General features: G+C 38.2%; 1 protein-coding gene across 1 annotated transcript; it reads left to right on the top strand.

Annotated features, from left to right (window-relative positions):
- Positions 1-5859: 5859 nt before the first annotated feature.
- LOC126589485 (uncharacterized) lies at positions 5860-12338 on the top strand. Its single transcript, XM_050254789.1, has 8 exons — positions 5860-7056; positions 7281-7365; positions 9185-9281; positions 9430-9493; positions 9576-9632; positions 10677-10714; positions 10802-10883; positions 12021-12338. The coding sequence occupies exons 1-8, from the start codon at positions 6001-6003 to the stop codon at positions 12108-12110; spliced, it is 1569 nt and encodes a 522-aa protein (XP_050110746.1). The 5' UTR covers positions 5860-6000; the 3' UTR covers positions 12111-12338.
- The last annotated feature ends 9818 nt before the right edge of the window (positions 12339-22156 follow it).

Genomic DNA, 22156 nt, shown 5'->3' with positions numbered 1-22156 from the left:
AGTACCGGTAGGGTTCTAGCCAAAGACTATTCGATGGCCAAGTTAGTAAGCAGTATTGAGACTCAAGAAATGGGCAAGAGAATAAGCAAAAGAGTATGCATGAGTGGATTTTGTTACTAGAGATGAAACTCAAGATACTAGTCGGGTGAGAGACCTTAAAGGATATAAAATCAGTATTAATCTAAGAGAATACAAGAGGATATCTAGGATTAGGTATTGTGTCCTCTTAGGAGTGTGATTACTTGCGACGTACACCAATCCCTAGATTGTAGAAATATCTAAGAATATAGAAAACCTGTCTGATCCCCAATCGAATTAGGTTTCCCTGTCTTACAAAACAAGAATGGTCAATATTAGCAAAGTCGACGGGCTTTGCCTACTTTTCCGGAGCATAATAGGATGTGGTGGCATTGTTGGTATGTTTGAGTAGCTTAGTTCAATCGGAGTTGTTTAGTCCATGATCGGACTTTTTACTTTGATTTGATTATGTCATTACGCTCTAGTTTGTTAGAATCAAGACTTATGTAGACATCATCGTCATCTGCTTTGAGCTTCAGAGCACTATCATCCTAGGGGGTCAAGATCCATGTTGAATTATTTTAGCTTGTTTCTGGCCCCACAAACTGTGATTGCTAAGCAAAACTTTTCTTTGGAGCTAAGGGATTACGCTCCCCCTTCGAAACATATTCATGCTTTCACAATGCAGCAGTGGGCTGCACCCTGATCACCCTTGATTTCTTTTATCCAACCAAGCCCAAGATATCAGAGCAGTTGGTGATACGATGACAGGACTGCCCTCATCTTGTGAAGTTTGTTTCGGCCCAAGATGACGTTGTGCTAGGTTGGTAGTCTATAACATGGAAGGTTACTAGAAAATTGTAGGGTTATGCCTGAATAACAAGTTTCACTATTAAGAGAGATCAAACCGAAGTATCGTCCAACGTATGTAAAGTAGTCTCACTCCTGTTGATGTTCTCTAGAATTCTCATCTTTTTCATTGCTTCTTTGAAAAGGATGTTAACTCCAGATCCATTATCTATCAGCCTTTAGCTTACCATTGCATTTGAGATTTGAATCTTTATCACTAGAGCATCGTCTTGAGAGGAGTACGCAACTTTCAAGTCTCGATCGGAGAACAACAAGATGTTAGAGTCGAATGAAAGGGGTTTCACTGGTGGAGGCTACCATCTTTGGCTTCTTACATGGTACCTTCCTTTCTTTTCTGGTGTTGCCTAGATATTCCTGCTACTTGTAGATACAATTGATGTTGAGGGGTTGGTTTCTTCACCAACCTTCGATCCTCAAACGTTTCTATATCACGTGTAGGCTTTCTACACGATGTTTTGGAAGTCCAGCCATGTAGTTTCACAAGAAGATTCAAATTAGTGATTTTTGTTGGGGTCACATCAGGCGTCGTCATAGCCGACTATTCTTCTAGAATTGTGGTATTCAAACCTTCAAATCCAAAAATAGCATCTTCCAGAGCTTTCACCCATACTTTGTGAAGGAAAAAATTTGAATATGCTAGTTCATTTGAGCAACATAAAAAAGTGTTAATTATTAAAGGCTTTATCATGCAACTACACGCTCAAAAACAAAACTTCACCCATGAAGTTCTAAGCCTAGTAGTTGTGAACCAAATACCCAACTCTAAAACACAAAAAGAGTTGAGATTTGTTTTACCTTGCAGATCCCTATTTGCATAAGCAAAAGTTAATTACCCAAGAGATAGGGTATTCATTCCTTTGCTTCCTGACTCCATAGCTCCATGGATTTGGTTAGATGACTTGATTCTCTAAGTTCCCAAAGTAGGGAACCTCTAAATCTCCACACCAAGGAAATGATTGAGGAAGAGATGAGTGACCAAAGAGAAGGGAGAGTGTTGGCTATTTTCCCTAGTATGTATTGATCTATTTAGATTGTTAATGCCTAATTGGCAATCCTATGATTATGAACGTTTAGGATATGTGTATGGAAGAGAAAAGTCTCATGAATCAAACTTCTCTAGATTATATTCTCTTAATTACATATTTCTTGGACTTTCATGTAAGCGTATAATATAAATGAGATGGCTTTAAATATTAATTTTTGCCCTTACATTAAACTTAATTTTTCAAGTCCGGATCTCGAGATACGCCCAGGATCAACACATGACGCCACCACATACATGTTCATCTTTCATGCCTCGCCTCTGGGACATGACCAAAACACAACTCAATGAATCAGTAATATAGTAACTTTTCTTTTATCACATGATTGCATTTAACCTCTGTGCTAGACTGCCTATGTACCTTAAGACGGGATTAAGACATTCGTAGTTCACTATTCATTATACTCCGGAGTTTTTCATAGTAGATTCTTGCAGAACAACATAGAATTTCATAATCACTCAATGGAACTCGACGAGCATGACTTTTTAGATTTCAGACAATATAAAGGAAACGAGTCGACGCAGGGTCTTCAGACGACTCAATGGACTTCATCTCTGGAATGCATATTGTCCCTTAATGCGGATTAACCAAGCATGACCATAAACATCCATTCGGTAACATGGTCCCCAAATTTAGATTAACTAAGCATGACCACCTATGAAAACAAGGTAACCACATAGGCAGTAACCCCCAATACAGATTAACCAAGCAGGTTACCCCTAAAATACATATGGTCCCTCAATGTGGATTAACCAAGTAAGACCATAGGCATGCATCAAATGGTGTGGTCCCCTAATGCGGAAATACCAAGAAGGACCACCCATGAGCACTATGTAACCATGTAGGCAGTGACCCATTGCGGATTAATCAAGCAGAGTTACCCCTAGAATGTGAATTAACCAACCAGGGTCGTATCCTATAGTACTAGGTAGTGATCCCCTATCACGGATATACCAAGAGTGATCACTCCTAGAATGTGTATGGTCCCCAATCGTAGATACACCAAGCAGAACCATAGGCATAGTCTAATCATGTAAGCGATGATCATCCATTGTAGATATACCAAGTATGATCACCCCTAAAACGTATGGTTCCCCATCGCTAATATACTAAGTAGAACCATCCATCTACCGCTGCTACATGGTGCAATCATATCATTACACATCAAGCATCATAAATTCCATGTCATATAACATTTTATCAAAGATCACAATTGTCGTCACATATGCAATATTCTACATAACAACGATTATTTAGTCATACAGACGTACACGTTGTACTAAATAACTCAAATATCGTCCTCGACTCATCGTTTCACACAAACAATTACACATTATCATTACTCTACCTAGAAGCCCAATAAACACAAAAACCCTAATAAGGTACTACTTTCATGCAAATCGAGATATACATCAACTGGGATAGCTTCCTAACCAAGATAAGCCCACTAGGCTCTAATGAATATCTAGTACCACTAATTTTAGTATTTAAGAACGATTTGGAACATGTTGACCAAAAGTCAACCATCGGTCAACGTGGTCAATGGAACAGTCAACAACACTAGAAATCTAATCGAGAAGATCCGCCCACTAGATTTCCAATCCGTAACTTTTTAAGAGTCTCAATATGTTTTTGGAACAACATATTAAAATTTCATGACGATCTGGCGGTCAGTTCTCCACCAATTGCAAATTTAGGTGGTGGTCAACAATCATTTCTACAAACTCAGAAATTCAACCCGGGAAGATCCGTATGTTGGGTTTTTTATCCGTAAAAAGATCATCAAATATTACGTATAACCATATACTACAATTTTGTAAATCCAACGGTCGGATCTTCGTCTATTACAAAGGGCACGTGGTGGACCTTTACGATATTAGGTTTAAATTGAATACATCAAATAGGTGTCAACCAATTCAGGGTATTGAATTTGGCCTATAAGGACAAAGTCGGGCAACTGGCCACGCGTAGCCGTACGTGGAGGTTGTCGACCCCAACTCGCTGGAATTTCCAACCAACACAAAAATGGCTCAAAATATATCAAATTGAAGATTGTGAGGAGTAAAGCCTTTATCATACCTGCACCAGAGCCAAAATATGAATGAAAAGTGGTGAAAATCACCTGAAAATGACCCGGTGCTTGGAAAAATCAAACGCCGCCGCGCCTATGCCGCTGATTCAATAGTTGATCAAAAGGTCGTGTTTTGTTCTTGGGACCATAATTTGTCTGATGGGAGTAGTAGCTGCCAGTTTCTTCAACATGATGAGGCGACTGCTCAACCATTGAAATTCCATGATTTTTCACGGATTCGAGCCGCCACGAACGGCGACCAAAGTGGGTTAAAATGGGTGGGTCGTGATTGTGGCACTAAGATGAATTGAATGTTGGTGGTGACGACGATCAATTCGCCGGAAAATGGCATGAATCGCTGTTAGGGCTTTCTGTAGAGTTGGGTCAACATACAGGTTAACTTTCCGAAACTGGAAAATCCCCCTCTTTCCAACAATGCTGGAGCTCCTATATATATTTGTCCAAAGGATGATTTTGCCCCTGCCTTTCTTTGTTAATTTCTCCTTCGTTATAACTTCGATTCTAGAATGGTTTGGCTTCGCGTTCGTGGGATCGAGCTCTATCTAAATATACTTAATGTGACCTCACAAGGTCTACAAACTTTTTAATGGCTAGCAATGAAAATTCAAACTTTATAACTAGTTAATTGAAAATCTAAAATTAACGAAAATAAGGTAAATTCGCGTAAATACCAAATATGTAAAATTAAATAGTGACATATGGGAACGAGATTTCACAAAATTAGTTTAACATGTGAAATGTTCGTAAAGTATCATCTAATGATTAGCTTTAGGGAATATTTCCAACACTTCGAGGTTAACATGATTCGATTGGTTCTCCGCCCAAGAAGCTCTCAAAATCTTCTGAAGTTTGTTGACAAAGGTATTGATCCTCATCGAGGCTTCCCAAATCTGGTCCATGGTAGGGGTAACTCCACCATCAGGGGCGCCATTGTTACATAAATCGATAGAGGCATAGAGATATTGATTGCTCCCTCCATCAGAATAGGTACCAGCATTCACCAAACTATTTGAAATAGATATTGCGCGGTAGAGTGATTTGGTCAGGAGAACATGAGTTCACTTTCAATGAAATCACCAATTGTTGGAACCAAATTTGTGCACCGATGATGGAGGAGCTAAGCAAATTCGCCTACCTTTCTAGAGCCCAGTAGGATGTGGTTTCATCGCTCATTCGTTTGAGAAACTCAATCTAATTGGAGCTGTTGAGTCCATGACCGAACTTCTAAGGTATACGTCTTCCGATCTGTATTACTCTGCCCTGAAAAATCGTTGTCCCACATTGATCGAATTCAAATTCTAACGTCAGAATAAATAGCTTAAGCTTATGTGCATTGGTTGGACAGATGGCGAAATGAAAGTGAACACATTCAATGCGAGCTGGTAGTACCGTATCACTTTATAATTTATCCATTAAAATAGGTAGTTTTTTTATGGATAAACTTCTGATTACTATTAAATTTTATTTTTGATAAAATGAATTATTTGTGCTGTAAGGGCTGGTTTGGTATTGTTGTACTTTGAAAAAAAGCTGCTGTGAGAATAAGCGGCTGTGAAATAAATCAGCAGAGTGTTTGGTAAACATTTTTGTAATAGTGCTTTTGAAAAAAAAAGCACTCTAATCATGGGTATTTTCATTAAAGGAGCACTATAGCTCTGTATGCTTTGAAAAAAAAAACCAGTTTTCCAAAGCTACAAATAGCAGCTTCAGCTTTTTTCTTTTGATTTCAGCTTATTCTCACAGCAGCTTCCAAAATAAGTCTTTTTTTTTTTTCAATTTAACAAACACCTAAAACCATCACAATTTTTTTTTTTATGAGTGCTTTTCTTTTTTACCTCACTCAAAAACGTTTGAAGAGGAAGGCAAGAAATCATCTTTAGACGGAGGCAAAGGCAAGGGAAGAGCAGAGCAGCGCCAGTAGGCAGTAGGGTTTGATTGAAGAAATCCATCTCCGACGGAAACAGTGACGGAAACGCTATGGAAGTTGTCGACGGTCGGAACCCCAATGCCAAACGCAAGCGAGAGGGCGTCTTCCCGAACGGCGACATCGACCTGGCCCTGCTGGAGGCAGTAGAGAAATCCCAAAACGCCGTAGAAGCCCTAGACATCCGAACCCTAAAGAAGCTGGTGCTTTCCTTCGAGCGGCGTCTCAAGGACAACATCGGAGCCAGACTCAAGTACCCGGACCAACCCGACCGCTTCGCCGACTCCGAGGTCGAACTCCACGACGAACTCCAGAAGCTCAAGGTCCTCGCCGGAGCTCCGGAGCTCTACCCGGAACTCGTCTCCCTCAACACCGTCCCTTCTATCCTCAACCTCCTTGGCCACGACAACACCGACATTGCAATCGACGTCGTCCAATTGCTTCAGGACTTAACCGACGAGGACGTTTTTGACGAGAACGACGAGCCCGCTAGGGTTCTCGTCGATGCCCTCGTCGACAACAATGTTCTCGAATTGTTGGTTCAGAATCTGCACCGGTTGAACGACTCGGACCCCGATGAGAGCGCTGCCGTGCACAGCACTCTCGCCACCATCGAGAATTTGATGGAGGTGAAGCCGGCGGTGGCGGAGATGGTGTGCGAGAGAACAAAGCTGCTCAAATGGTTGATGGGGAAGATTAAGGTGAGAGAGTTTGACGGGAACAAGCAGTATGCATCGGAGATATTGGCTATAATGTTGCAGACCAGTGTTGCCAATCAGAAGAGGTTGGGGCAGATGAACGGTGTGGATGTACTGCTTCAGGCAGTGGCTATGTACAAGTCGAAGGACCCCAAAAGCTCCGAGGAGGCCGAGATGTTGGAGAATTTGTTTGATTGTTTGTGCTGTTTGTTGATGCCCTTGGAAAACAAGGAGAGGTTTGTCAAGGCTGAAGGTGTGGAGTTGATGATTATTATCATGAAGCAAAAGAAGTCTGCTTATGGCTCGGCCATAAGGGCGCTCGATTTCGCCATGACCAAGTACCCACCGGCCTGTGAACGTTTCGTTGATGTTTTGGGGTTAAAGACAGCCTTTGCGGCTTTTATGGGTAAGGCAAGTGCCGCATTCCCTTTTTCTGCTCTACTTATGTCTTGCTTTAGTTTAGATTGTGTCCTGGAAGCAGCATGAGTATGCCATGAGAACAAGAAGTTAATAACTAAAACTTTGCAGGGTATTGAATATCATGATGCAATAGAGCAATTATAAAATGTGATCACTAACATATAACTTATTTTGACTAATTAGAGGAGGCTGATAAAACTTTTTTGGTTGTGTAGATTCCAATTAATAAGAAGAACAAGAAGGAGCGTTACAACGAGGAGCTGGAGGAGCGCGTTGTGTCTCTAATTGCATCATTATTTGGTAAGTAGGCAAGTGAAGCTCTGATGATAATGTGAATGTCCTTTGCTTTTATGAGTTGCGTCCCTTCTTTGTTTTCACCTTTGTATTTTAAATTTCCAAGATTACCTGTTTGATCATTTTTTTGGCCCTTGACTTTATGTTTAGTGCATATAAAATTGTTGAGATCCCTAGGTTAATAATGGAACAGAAAGACCATCTATAAGTTGGTAAATCCGTAAATGTATTAGCTTTTTGGTTCGTTGCCCCTGAAGGTTATGAAAGAAAATTTCGACAGAGATAGTCCACATGTTTTGATTCATGTTTTGTTGAATTAAACATCAAGTTCTCATTGGTTGTAGTGCATTTTGTAGAGTGCAACTATGGATTCTCAGATTTGGATACATCTGAATTTGAGCTTTGCAATTGAACTTATCGGACAGTTCTCTCTAATTAAACTTCCTGTTTACAATTTCCATTCTGGGATTGTTGGAACCTCCAACATAATCTGGATCGGAAATTGTTTCTAAGGACGGGAGTTAGTTGAAACCTATGTTGCACCGATACCTCAAATTTGGACAGGGGTGAGTTTTGGATTCCTACACTCCTACCTCCATGATACCGTCCGATACGTATTTGGAGTATTGTTGATTTTTTTGGGTTGTTGACTATAGGATAGTTCTCGGATACTCCAAGGATAGGTCATGATACTTCTAAGATATTGATCTTGAATTAAGTTAGGAATTTGGGTTGTTCTAGTTTCTAAATTCCGTTGTTTTTATGGGTTTGGTATACCCACCAGGACATTTAGAGATGGATGTAGACCCATTGAGCGGGGTTCCGGTCCTGGGAGTGGCAGGGACCATTCTTAATGTTAGGATTTTGGCTGGTCAAAGTTAGTGTCCTATTTTGTTTAGGATTGTGTTAGGAAAATTAAAGGTGCACCGATTCTTATCCTAAAAAGACTAGGAAAGAATCAAAGTTTCCTTGTACAATTAGATTAGGAATCTTAGAAGTCCAATTGGAATAGGTAAGAAAGTGTACTTTCCTATTCCATATAGAATAGGAAACTTAATCAGAAAATACATAGGCATGTAAACCAACTTGTGTGTTTCTAGTTTTCTCTATTTTGTTAAGTTTTAGTCTATTGCGGGATAAATCAAAGAGCAAGATCTAGAGGGAGTTATAATTATAACACTCAAGAACCAAAAAGACTGAGCAGCGTTTTATTTTGTTAATGTTATATGATAAAACATGAATGTTTCACTCTTTTGTGATTTACTTATATAATGAAATACTTTATTAAAAACATTATTTTAATTGCCGTATCATATTCATATCCTTGTTTTTTAGAAATTTACCGTATTGGCAGACCTTATTGTTCTTGATACGCCCACCCGTATAGGTTCATATTTAGTAGTCAAGACTTAATAACTAAATGGCTGAACAAGAACTCATTGCAAGTTCCCTAGGAGATGTGTTTATCATATTGATGCTGTAATAGCCTAAATTGGTGGCCCAATACTGTAACATATTCTTGTAAGCGCGTGTAGTTTGTGTTATAGCCCATCCTTGCCTGATGGTTTCATCCAAATTATTTCTCCTTGAACCTATTGGATTGGGCATTTAGGCTTTCAGTTCTGCAAGAGGCGCTCCGTGGGGCATGGTTGAGTGCAATAAACAACTGAGCTATTCTACCATTTTATAATGCATTAGACTACAACTGAAACATGTGTAGTTGTAAGACTTTCATCCGTAAAGAGCATTTAATTAGATTATCTCCCCGGTTTTCTTTCTTCGAAATAATACTTTCAACTTATCTTACCCAAAATTCCCATGGCAGGTGGAATTTTGAGGGGCTCTAGAAGGGAGAGATTGTTAAGCAAGTTTGTTGAAAATGAGTGTGAAAAGATAGACCGGCTTATGGAACTTTATATGAGGTGGGTTGTGCTTCTTTGTACCTTTATTTCTTGGAAACATGTGAAAAGAAAAAGGACACCAAACGTATGGAAGAATATTTTTTTATAGACATAAACATTTCACCTCAATGAGATATTGTTTTGATTTTTGTGCTGATTTATACTTCAGATATTCAGATAGAGTTAAAGCAGAAACTGAACGAATGGATCGGCTTGAACTCGATGATTTAGAGGTTACTTTTTTATTTGGATCTTATTACTCTGCATATCCATGAAATTACATTAATTTCACTTAGAGATTTTTGTACTTTGCAGATGGATGAAGAGGAAAAATACAACCGGAAGTTGGAATCTGGACTTTATACTCTTCAGGTTTGTATTGGCGTGGATGGTTTATGCAATTTTCAGCATACTTATACTTGGGTTGTGTGGGTTGTTCTTTGAAGTTGTCCAGAACGAACATCGATCATATTTAACTTAGAGAAGGGGAAAAAACTATCATTTAAAGTCCCATCTTTTTTTTCTTCTTCCATTTTCTTTGGATAGAATTACTGCAACCAAATTGTAATCCCATTCAACCACAAGGAACTAGAATAATTGAATTAAATGTTGTCTTGAGTAGGGCACAAAAAGAAGCACATGCAATTGTCTGATTAAGTGATGCAAATCCAGTAAAGGTGTAAATGAGAACTATTAGAAAAAGAAGAACAATAGTTGTAAAAGTTCAGGCCATGAAAAAGGTTACAAAAATTATTTGTCATATTCAAGGAAACTGTTACTAGCACTCCAAAACATGTCATTCTACACTCCTCAAACAACAAGAAAGCCTTTTCCCACTAAGTGGGGTCGGCTCATTCTACACTCCTCACAAGTGTATTTTTCTTTCTAATTATAGAAAGTTTGGAGTGCAAAATGAGATTTTTGGAGTGCTAATAACAATTCCCAGATTCAATTGTACTTGAAATTCTATTTATAATTGGAGCTAAAGACTGAAGTCTGTTATCTTAAAAGAGTAGTAGGAGGAGGTGTTAATTTTCTGGAAAAGTGCTTGGTACAGGGTTTTGGGATTCAATTTAGAGTAAATTTCTTATAGCTACAGTATAAGGATTGTTTCAAAGCACAGTGGCTATGAATTGTATTTCGGTGTTTGTAAGGCTAGCCGACATTCACCTCTCCCAGACCCTGCGTAAAGCGGGAGCCTTGTGCACTGGGTACGACCTTTTTTTATATCTATGGTAAAGCCACTGTCAAATTTAAAGTACAAGACATCAGTCACATATGTAATTTAGCTAATTTGATCCTCAATCTGCATATGAGAAGCTTTGTCTGATATTATCTGTCAATTTATTACCAAATATCCTACATTTTGAAATTTCATATCCTTTTGGATCTTAACCTCTTATTTACGTGCTGCAGTTGATTGCTGTTATTCTGGGTCATCTTTGGTGCTCTGAGTAAGTTTCAACATCAAATTTATATATGCGTACTTGCAGTTTCATGGTGGAGCTGTATTATAATCAAGCCTGTTATTTGTTTTGCAGGCACCCTCAAATGAGAGCAAGAATTGAACTACTACTCAAGCAGCAAAAACTGACGAAGAAGGATATTAAGGATATACTTCAGGTACATATGCTTGGTATCTGTTATTTCTAGTAGGAATTGTAGTTCAAATAATTGACATTTATATTAAAAAAAAAAAAAAGTGCTTATCTGTTATATATGCCATCAAAAGGAGAGGAGGAGGGAAAGAGGGATACTTGGGTGCCAGAAAAAGTAGCATTTGATGCAAGATTTTGGTGGATATGGTTGAATTTTTTAGTGTAACAGGGGTGGCTTGGAATGCTTGTGCGTAATTTCTCTGATATATGGTTAGCATCAGGCTGTGGCGTTGTATGAAGGTTGAGAACAGTATCAGGGTGTTTGAGTACAACAATTGATAATGTGAAAGTTGTTCTCGGTTAGTTGAGTACAACAATTGATATGGTTGAATTTTTTAGTCGAATTGGTTTTAGATACTTATAATAAGCTAAAACTTTTAATTGCAGTTGGTTTGAGATGTCCTATAAGAAGATCCAACACGGATAGAATTATCATCAAACCTTTTAACTGTGGTTGATGGATAAGGATTAAGTTGATGAAATGGTTGACCAAGTGGCTCAGGGTTATGTTCAGTTTATTTAATTGCTTATATGCTTATATACAAACACTACTGTGCATTTTTAAAACTCCCTTTTTCTTATTCTTACTTTGTTCCTTCGAATTACACGTAGGCTTGTTGGGGTTGCCTAGTCTTGAGTTAATTTGAAGAGGTGTTATAAACTTGGTCTTTACTTTTATTCTCCAGGCCCTCTGTTTAGTTCTTAGAAGGGTTAAAAACCTTTTAGGTCACTAGGTTCTTTGTGAAAATTTAAATTTTGTCACCAGGAAAAAAATTTAGCCAATTTCTGCAGCGGGGATAAAATTTAACAAATTTGTTGCACCTGGAGTCCAGATCATACTGGTAAACATACGGAGATTTGTGCCATATGCATTGGCAGTTCAAGCTTATCTTCTGGTCTAGTCTTTAACACCTCTTACCTAGACCTTAGCTACCTTGTAGGGTGATTTGATTTCAGCATGTAGTCGTAATTATATTAGAGATGCACATTTAAATGATATAGTGAAACTTACGTTCTGGTCATTAAGCTTGTGCTAATAATTAGAATATTTTAAACGTAGCATAATATGGTGTGTGCTCTTGCTTGCTTATGTGAACCGCAGGAGTATCAGGAAAACATTGGTGATGTTGATGGACCTGAAGAAATGGAGCGATCGCAGGCAAGGATTCAAAGGTTCATCTCAGCATTCTGATTGTTTAAATGATCTGTTAGAGCCCTATTGAGCTATGTTTGCGGAAATTGAAGGGGCGAAGTCGTAGTTGTATTAGTAGTTGAGAAGTGATGATGTAGAGGATCTTGTCTGTAACTTCAAGTTTCAAAAGGATAAGGTGATAATCTTTATTTTTTGGACCTGTTTCTTGTAAAACAAAGCTGTGGAAATTGGACTTGATTTAAAGAAAGCTGCATTTTTTGCTGCTCAGCATCTGCATCTGGCTGCACTGCAGCAAGCATAATTCATTGTGTATTAATTTGTACGTTCACGATGATAAAGAGAAAACCTCAAATTGATATCGTGGAATTAATCCTCAACAACTAGTACAGATTCATTGACAAGTTTATATACATTATTTCTACATTATTTCTAAGGCCATCTTCAGCTGAACTGAATAGGCTATATTTAGCTCCTGCTCAGATTATAGCCATGCAAGAAATTATTTTTTAATAGATAATGCTAGGCTATATTTATATATCATCTCCAACCAAATGGGGTTATTTTTTAGCCCCCTCAATAATTTGTTGTTTTAAGTTTGTTCTTTAATTTTAGGAAACTTTAACAAAAAACTTTCGGTACTATTCACTTTAACGAAAAACCATATTTTTACACTAAAAAGTCAATCATGGTACTATTCACTTTATCCTTTATTTTGTTCTTATCGTTAAAACCCAAAGTTTTCAAGCAATTTTCATTAGTTTTCCTTTAATTTTATTGGTTAATTAAATTAAACTACCATATTATTGGTTAAATAAGTTATGTTCTTATAATATGATTATCTCACTACTAAATTTTTCAAACAAAATTTTAAAATTGTATCCCTCGCATCCAATTAATTATATTTGCTATATTTTATCTAATTTCTTTCATATGGCTTAAATGACCCTTTCTAGAATGATTTTTTGGCTCCGCCACTGCATCATCATCACCCAAAAAATTGGCATGACTAGGAAACAAACAAAGTGACACCAAAAAGATAGAGCAAACAGGAATTTAAGGGTGAAAGAAGAAAGCAAGAAAGTGAATGAAATTTTGAGTGAAAGGTAGTAATGCCTCACCAGGCGTGTGCTGTATTTGTGTGTGTGTGTGTGTTCTAACTAGTGTCCTCAACGTTATGGAACAATTTTCCTAGACCTGGCACTCGTGCTGTGTCCTCAATGTTCTTGTCATACGCGATATATTAACGGGTGGTGTAATGGCTCATCGTGCGTGTATGGTATTTGTATATTAACGGGTGGTGTAATGGCCCAATGCCAATAACCACTGGAAATGGGTCAGATTCTCCCGGAAAGAGTAGTTAGACGACTCGGATCTTCGACTTACGGCCGACCTAGCACGCCAACGCTGCAGTTATCGGTCAAGTTCACGACTGCCATGGGTCAAATCGTCGGGTGGAGTCGGCCATATATGGGTCCTGGGAAGCCCAAAACGGCTATGACGGTGGGTGAGTTTTGATAAAGATCGTACCCAGTGCACAAGGCTCCCGCTTTACGCAGGGTCTGGGAGAGGTGAATGTCGGCTAGCCTTACCCCCATTTATGGAGAGGCTGCTCCCAAGTCTCGAACCCGAGACCTACCGCTCATGGGAGGATACAAAAAAGAGTATGGAGTCTGCAAATTTGAGAGAGAGGGAATTGCCCAAAAAGATAATATTTAGGATTTTGGTATTGCCCAAAAATGATAAAAGGTAGGATTTTGTTTTTGTTTATTGTGTTTTGGTTTTGTATATTTGGATTTGAGTTTTCCTGGAGTGACATGCCCACCACCATGGTGTTTTTTCACCTTCAGCTTTTATTTGATTCTGGGTTTGAGTTTGGTCCTGTGCACAGTATTCCACATAAAGAGATTGATAAAATGTGTGATAGAGAAAAGGATTGAATTAAAAATTAAAACAAATTCTAAAAAATGTTTTAATCCGTATGTTAGTCTAACTCTGCATCCAACTCTTTATTATTCTTATACTGCTTAGTCCATGTTAAGTCAGTCCAACTTAATCCCTAAAACTAGTCCAGTCCGAGATAATCCGACGCAACAAACGCACCCTTAACAAACATTGGATCAATTACATGGATGAAGAGAGTGAGGATGCGTCGTTTAACGTGAAACAACTTAGGGTTTGGATAAGTTATTGTTGAGCCATTGGATTTGTATCAACGATCACGAAATGTTGGTCCAAAAGAGATGTGGAGGACGAGTTATGTGACACCAGTACATTACTATGATAACATTATGAGCCATTAAAATAAAGACGTATAATTCTCTTGTCTGCATGTCCTTATTTTATTGACGTCAAAAACCATATCATATCATATTAGTTGTTCTTAGGGTTGTGGCTGTGTTTCGGAATGAACGGATTGGAAACAAGCGTTTCGATTTTAGATTTGAATTTAAAATTCATTTCCGATGCCAAAGTTTGGGATATATTACCTATATTTTCCGATTTGGAAATTTTTGAGATCTCTGAATATTTCGGAAATTAACAATTTCATCTTCTTCTTTGCGTTTGCGTCAGACAACAAAGTGACGCCTCTGCACTCAATATCTACATAAATAAGCAAAGATTTTCATCTTCTTCGTCTCGATTTTAGTTCGTACATCCAAATTTGTATAAAATCTAAATCTTGGTGCGGTGGTGGTAGACTCGCATCGTATTGCACAAAGCATGAGAACGACTAATCGGAAGAGACTTTTGGAGTTCTGATCATGAGATTACATTGTGAATGTGCTCAAACAAGTGGTTAGCACTGGATTAAAAGTAACTGATTAGTGCTTGAGCACTGCTATTATATATATATATTATTAAGGTTAATATTTGCATGTGGTATCCTAGTGAATATGATGTTGTTGTTCTACCCATATGGTCCGGGTTTGAAACTCGTCTCTCTCCTAAATTACTGTAATAGTTTCGCATCACAAGACTTATTAGTATCCAATTCGCAATGTGGTTAGTGGTTTCATGAGGGAAAATATTCATTACATTATCAATTTACTATTCATCCTATATTTCAAGGAAATAGTAATACAAAAATGACATGACAACAATTGAATTCATCGTAGAAAAAATGTCTACATTAATTTGGATGCAAAAATTTATACGTAATCGACATTCATTCATATTAAGAAAATAGAGAGTTGGAATTTGAAAAATCGAACCAACTTTACTATATTACTTAGAATGACTTCCCCTAAATTTTGATTATCCATTAAGAATTCATGCCCGCGCGACGAGGTGGGTCAACAAAAATTGTCATGTGATTTAAATCAGATCTTAAAGAACAGTGGAATTTTTTTTGTTATTTGGAGAACAACATCACCTCAAAGTAAGACATTATATTTTGTGGTTGTACCTTCTATTGAAATATTCTATTTGTTCCATTATTTACATTAGATATTACATAAGAAACATATGCAGCATGCAGTTTAATAAGCTTGTTCAAACTTATTTAACATAACTTTTTTTACACATATTTACAACAACATATACAATAGATAACAAAAGTCTCACACTGGAACACCAACCCAGGTACAAAAAAATTGATTCACACACCCATATTTATTTTATAACTTAATTCCCTGCTTGTCCTTAGATACTCAAGAGTGAAAGGGAGGGTCTAAGCGGATAGGAGAATGATCTGTTACTCCAAATTCTTCTTCATCTGGTCAATTATTAGGATTTGGAGGCGACTACATAGTGTGAACCACCAACTTGTTTCGATTGACACATTTACCAAAAGCATGTAAACCCATTCTTGTTTTCTCTATGCTATGTGAAATTGAAGTGCCTAGGCCTGGAGTAGTGTTAGAAATTTTAGTTTTGTTCCTCGAAATTGTTGTTCTTTTCGATCTCTAACCAATCTTCTTAAATCCTTTATCAAAACTCCTCCTAGGATGTCTTGTTCTATTCGATCAATTTCTTTCAACATTTTATTTGCTCTAGTTTTCAAGTTAGTTTGTGGGTGAAACACTAACATTGCTAAAAGTCTTAAAAGTCTTACTAACTTCTTTACATTTTAGTTCTATCCTATCACAAATAGTAATTCATGCTTTCAAAAGGAAAAAGCTTGTGTAGTTTGAAAAAGCAACACCAAAATTCTAAGCAAGCATGTTTGGATGAAAACATAATTTAAGTCAGAATGCATGTAAGTTAGAATGAGTTTTCCAAAACAGGTGTAGTCAATATTCCAATTGAATAATTAAGTAACAACTAATCCAGTTCCATTAGATCAACCTAAAGACTAATATAAATTTTGCAGTGCCATAATTGGCATAACGAATATCATTTAAAATGAAATGGAAAAACGAATATCTGGTTTGTTCTTTAGGGTTTAGGGCCGATACCAAAACCCACCTTAGATTCACAACTATTCAATTTTTTTGTAGCCTTGTTGCAACAATTTTTATCATCTTAAGAACTGTTTAGGGTCTTAGTAGAAAAGCCTAGATCAATTATACACACACGCAGACATAAAAAACACACGCCTCACAATGCTTTACTGAATTATCAAACCAGCACACTCTTAAAAGAGCCATCTGTCACGCCCCAAACCCGGGATCAGTAATAAAAACTCAAACCCGAATCCGAAACGTGAGTTAAAAGCTCAATAAATAAAAGGAAATTGACACAGTTTGAAAAAACAAACTTCACTTATTAAAATAATTCATGATTCTTAAACAAATCAAGAATTCTTTACAACCTATAGTAAATAAATATATAAATTTTCTCTACTCCCATCTAATCCGATCTCATCCTGCCTACCCTCTTGAATGTCTAGTTCGTAAACCTACATACCAATAGAGGAATGAGCTTTAACAGCTCAGTAGGAACATAATCTTATCACAGTAAATTGATAATATTAAATTAAGTGTCATGAAATCATATAGCCAAATATTAAATCATTATTGATAATAATGCATGAATGTAATGCTGCAACTTCTTCAACTACCCCTGTTAATTTATATAATAAAACACGCAGATTTACACGTCCCATACCATGCATTTTACCCCTGCAGAGGTGGTTCGAATGTTCTATTATAGAAACTAACCCCTATATGATATCCCAAGTTCATAAACCCCTTTTACTAGTCATCTTATCTAATTCATTGATCTCCAGCCCAAATCACCCATATCGATAATTCCCGTCAATATCCTATTCTAATGTGCACATTGAGCTTGCCTGGAATTGGTTTGACAATGAATAGATTCAACTACACAAAAGATCCTTTCCAACTACCCTCATTTCCATACTTCCAATCTGAATACTAAAATTCCAACCACATCAACATGAATGATGCACAAATAATGCCATTTTATCTTTCACATGTATCACTGTCACAGCCCGTCCCGAGATTCTATTATCGAGGTTGTGAAATGACGAAATTACCCTTGTCGGTTACTAAGGTACGTGTGGCGTTATTTGAATAAATACCTACTCTCCTAAAGTCTTGGAAAATAATTGAAGTTGGATTAAAAGTTTGGTATGTATGTTTTGTGTGGTTAGGGATTAAATAATTGGGATGTATGGTTTTGGTTGGACCACACACATGCACATGACCCCCTTTCCTTTCCCCCGTGCTCTCTCTCTTTCCTCTCTGTTTCTGAAACCTGGTCCACCAGCAAATCTTCCACCTCTCCTCGGGCCTGTGACACTAAATCCTCCACTGGAAGAACTCGAACTCGCTCCACTTTTCTTGAAATTCTGTATCTTACGGGGTCCCTGAGTGGAGATACCCTTGCCCTTATCATCTTTCTTCTGATTATCATTCTTGTCCTCATCATCCTCACTGTCACTAGGAAGGTTGTCGGAATCCTCCATTCGAACCAAAATCTCAAAAAACTCATGATAATCGGTGCAAGGAAGCGCACTAGCAAAAGTCCGCCATTTCCTCTTAGTTCCCAGCTTAAAACGGCGAAGCATCTCTACCTGATTACCAACTGTATTAGGATCATAACGAGACAAGTCTGTAAACTTCCTGTAATACTCATGCGCCGACATATTCTTTTGCTTCAATCGAGTGAACTCCTGCTTTTTACGATCAATGTACTCCGGATGGACAAATCTTTTCTTAAAATTCTCTTTGAATACTTCCCAATTAGCTGCCATCTCAGGGGACATAAACTTAGTCTGATTTACCCACCAAGCTGCTGGCTCTCGCCCCAAAAACCAAGTAGTGGTCTCCACCCATCTATTAGTAGGAAAATTCCCTTGACTCTGCATCACCTGGAAAGTCTTCTCAATATGGTCTAGCCACTTTTCTGCCCCTTCATGGCCTTCATTACCCATGAAACGATCCAATTTCAGATTATACATAGTCTCCAGGGGTGTCATCTGAGGAGGAGGAGGGGGGCATATTGCATTCTAAAAGGCATGGGCCATCGCTTTCTCTAATTGAGTTATATTAGGGAAATTAGGCTCAGAAGCACGACGTGATTCCTTACGAGGCGCCATGGTTCTGACAGAAAACATCAAAAGATCATTAGAGCATTAACAATTTATATAGGACTGCAACCTAGGCTCTGATACCAAACTGACACGCCCCGATCCTAGAATCAAGGCGTGCTGGCCGTCACGTGGGCGTGACGTAACCAAAAGTGCGACGCGGAAACAATAGATAAGAACATACGAATAATAAAAACCAAATGCTAGTAGTAATAACCAAGTAACGTGCTAGAATAAGTTTAAGTGTGAAACACACATATTCAGAGCCTAAGAACTAGGTGCAGTCAAGTAGGACCATAACTAGATTACAACACCCGCATGTGAGTCCTACATTTATGTAGTCTGTCAGTACGCCGTGGGGATCCTCGTGGGCCACCAACGCTGCTAACTAGAACCTGGAGGGGTGCAAAACAAAGTTGAGTGGGTCAGTAAAACCAAAGCTTTTCTAAAACAATTCAATTAAAACATTTCTAACCCCTCGCTATAAAACTTGTATACTTTCCCAGAAAAATAGTATATAATATACATATAATCTTCAAATATTTCAAATCACAATTCTTATCAAAACTCAGAAAATATGCCATGCCATAAATGTTAATAACAGATTTAGAATGCATCAATATAATAGGTGACGTAATGAATCAACCGGAGACCCTGCAGTTGGTCCTGTATGGTTAATTCCATAGCTCAATATCCAAACCAACCGGAGTCACCACGGTGACCTGTACGACACTACTCTGCACATAAGTCGGAACTACCTGAAGTAGTCTGTACGACAAGAATGGTATAATAATACGCTCTAGTGCTTCTCTCATCAATCATCTGTGCACATAATCTAAGGTCACCTAACAGTCGGAACCACCTCTAGTGATCTGTACGACTAGCATGTCGGAACCCTCTCATGGTCTGTACGACATGCACCTACTTAGATCTAAGGTGAGCGTGCGGTGCGGTGAATATTATAAGCATTAATACCAGGGGTGCAGGTTATGAGCTCTCAACGCAATTCACATCATCAATGATTCACATGAATAACATAAACTCACCTGATACTCACCTGTGCGTCCACAACACCAATTCACATATATATATGCATCAATTATCAATTCATATATCTCATAATATGCATGCATGGCATTTTAAAACGTACTTTCATTTAAACTCAATTTCTGGGAAAAATATCAATAGTATATAGGTATAAACAGAAATACTGCCCACTTACTGGTAAGTTGATGGGTCGTAACCCCCGTGACGTCCCTGGATGCGCTCGTCCTCGGGATAGGTGTCACTTATATGCGAAACAACTATAAAAACATTAATTAAAGCACATAACCGACAATTCGAAATAACTTCTCATACGGTGCTCAATTTGGGTATATGAATATACCACAATGACCTACTCGACGTCACGAACGTCGGCATATTTTTAGAAAAAATTTTGGGCTTGTCACGCGCCCCCACGCGCTTGGATAGGCATGGGTCCACGCGCCCCCACTCGCGTCTCCTACCTTGGGCTCGCCGGACTGGTTTTTCCGGTGGCCGGAAAACTGGAGATTTTTCAATCTCCTTGTTCTCCATCATTTCTCAACCATTTTCTTCGTATTTTATATCAAAATGAAGCCCTAAGCATGTAGTTTCACGTTACACTACCTTAAGGCTCTAAAAACTGCGAAATCTCACCGGAGAAATTCCAAGAAAACTGGCTAACTTCGAACTCAACGATCTCGACGTCCAAAACCTTCAAACTAAGCACTTCGAGCTTCCTTAGGACCTCACTAAACTCACTATAAGCTTAGAATTCCTTGAAAATCAACACGTCGCGAATGCATGAACAGTACTCAAATCAGACCTCGGGTTTTCAACGTGATTTCTAAGGTTTCTCGTTCTAAAACTAGTACTAAACGACTCAGGAGGTTGAAAGGATGAAGAATCTTACCTTTTTAACGTCGATCCATGAAAGTTCGAGGGTTTGGCCCTCCGTACAATTTTGAGAGGGAGAGAGAGACTAAAACAGAGAGGAGAGAGAGAGCACATGGGAAAGGAAAGGGGGTCCTGTGCATGTGTGTGGTCCAACCAAAACCATACATCCCAATTATTTAATCCCTAACCACACAAAACATACATACCAATTTAATCCAACTCCAATTATTTTCCAAGACTTTAGGAGAGTAGGTATTTATTCAAATAACGCCACACGTACCTTAGTAACCGACAAGGGTAATTTCATCATTTCACAACCTTGATAATAGAATCTCGGGACGGGCTGTGACAATCTCCCCTCCTTATAGAATTTCGTCCCCGAAATTCATACGACCAAACAATACACTTAATACTCATAAAACAACCTCGGATACATCTCCCTCATTCAATCTTCCGTCTCCCAAGTGGCTTCTTCCACTGTGTGGTTCCTCCACAATACTTTCACCAAGTTCACTGTCTTATTCCTTAGAACCTTGTCTTTCCAATCCAAGATAGTCACTAGTTCCTCATCATATGACAAATCCAGATTAATCTCCAAAGGTTGAGGAGGAATCACATGTGAAGGGTCTGAAACATAATGTCAAAGCATCAAGACATGAAACACTTATGCACTTTAGATAACTCCGGAGGCAACTCCAACCTGTAAGCAACTTCACCAATCCTCTCAGTGATCTCATAAGGTCCTATGTACCTAGGACTTAACTTGCTTTTCTTTCCAAATCGCACTACACCTCTCGAAGGTGACAATTTCAAGAATACCAAATTACCCACATCATATACTCGATCAGTAGCATGTCTATCTGCTAAACTCTTTTGTCGATCCATGAAAGTTCGAGGGTTTGGCCCTTTGTCCGTACAATTTCGAGAGGGAGAGAGAGACTGAAACAGAGAGGAGAGAGAGTGAGCACGGGGGAAAGGAAAGGGGTTCCTGTGCATGTGTGTGGTCCAACCAAAACCATACATCCCAATTATTTAATCCCTAACCACACAAAACATACATACCAAACTTTTAATCCAACTCCAATTATTTTCCAAGACTTTAGGAGAGTAGGTATTTATTCAAATAACGCCACACGTACCTTAGTAACTGACAAGGGTAATTTCGTCATTTCACAACCTCGATAATAGAATCTCGGGACGGGCTATGACAATCACAGTACATTCTCAACGCATAACATTCCAGCATTAATTTCATAACCAAGAACAAGTAAACACTTAACTAAAGCAATTAGCCAATTATTATCCAATCACATTAATCAACCAAAAAGATCAAGAATATTATAGCACTTTACGAAATTTAATAAAATCAATTTATGTAAAGGTCTGCCTTATTTCCCCTACCTGGATTCCAAAGCTAAAATGACGATCCACATCGCTACCGGAAATAACTAATCTCCATGTACTTAAGCAAGTTGCTTTATCACTCCTAAATCATCATGTATTTCTTCCACCCTATTTCTTTTCTAATCTCTCCCCACATAAACATATATAATATTTATATACACACACGTACGTACGTACATGCATACATACGTAACACACACACACACACACACACACACACACACACACATATATATATATATTGCATGGCTTCCTCATGAATTGC

Source organism: Malus sylvestris, chromosome 11 (genome assembly GCF_916048215.2).
Source record: "Malus sylvestris chromosome 11, drMalSylv7.2, whole genome shotgun sequence".
In the NCBI taxonomy this organism is placed as follows: domain Eukaryota; kingdom Viridiplantae; phylum Streptophyta; class Magnoliopsida; order Rosales; family Rosaceae; genus Malus; species Malus sylvestris.
This window is presented reverse-complemented; position numbering and strand designations above follow the sequence as displayed.

What these genes read in the sequence shown, in the direction of transcription:
- LOC126589485 (XM_050254789.1), top strand. Translation starts at nt 6,001, where the DNA reads ATGGAAGTTGTCGACGGTCGGAACCCCAATGCCAAACGCAAGCGAGAG. An exon ending in TTGAACTCGATGATTTAGAG is followed by an intron (nt 9,494 to 9,575) that starts GTTACTTTTTTA and finishes TGTACTTTGCAG; the next exon opens with ATGGATGAAGAGGAAAAATA. An exon ending in CTGGACTTTATACTCTTCAG is followed by an intron (nt 9,633 to 10,676) that starts GTTTGTATTGGC and finishes TACGTGCTGCAG; the next exon opens with TTGATTGCTGTTATTCTGGG.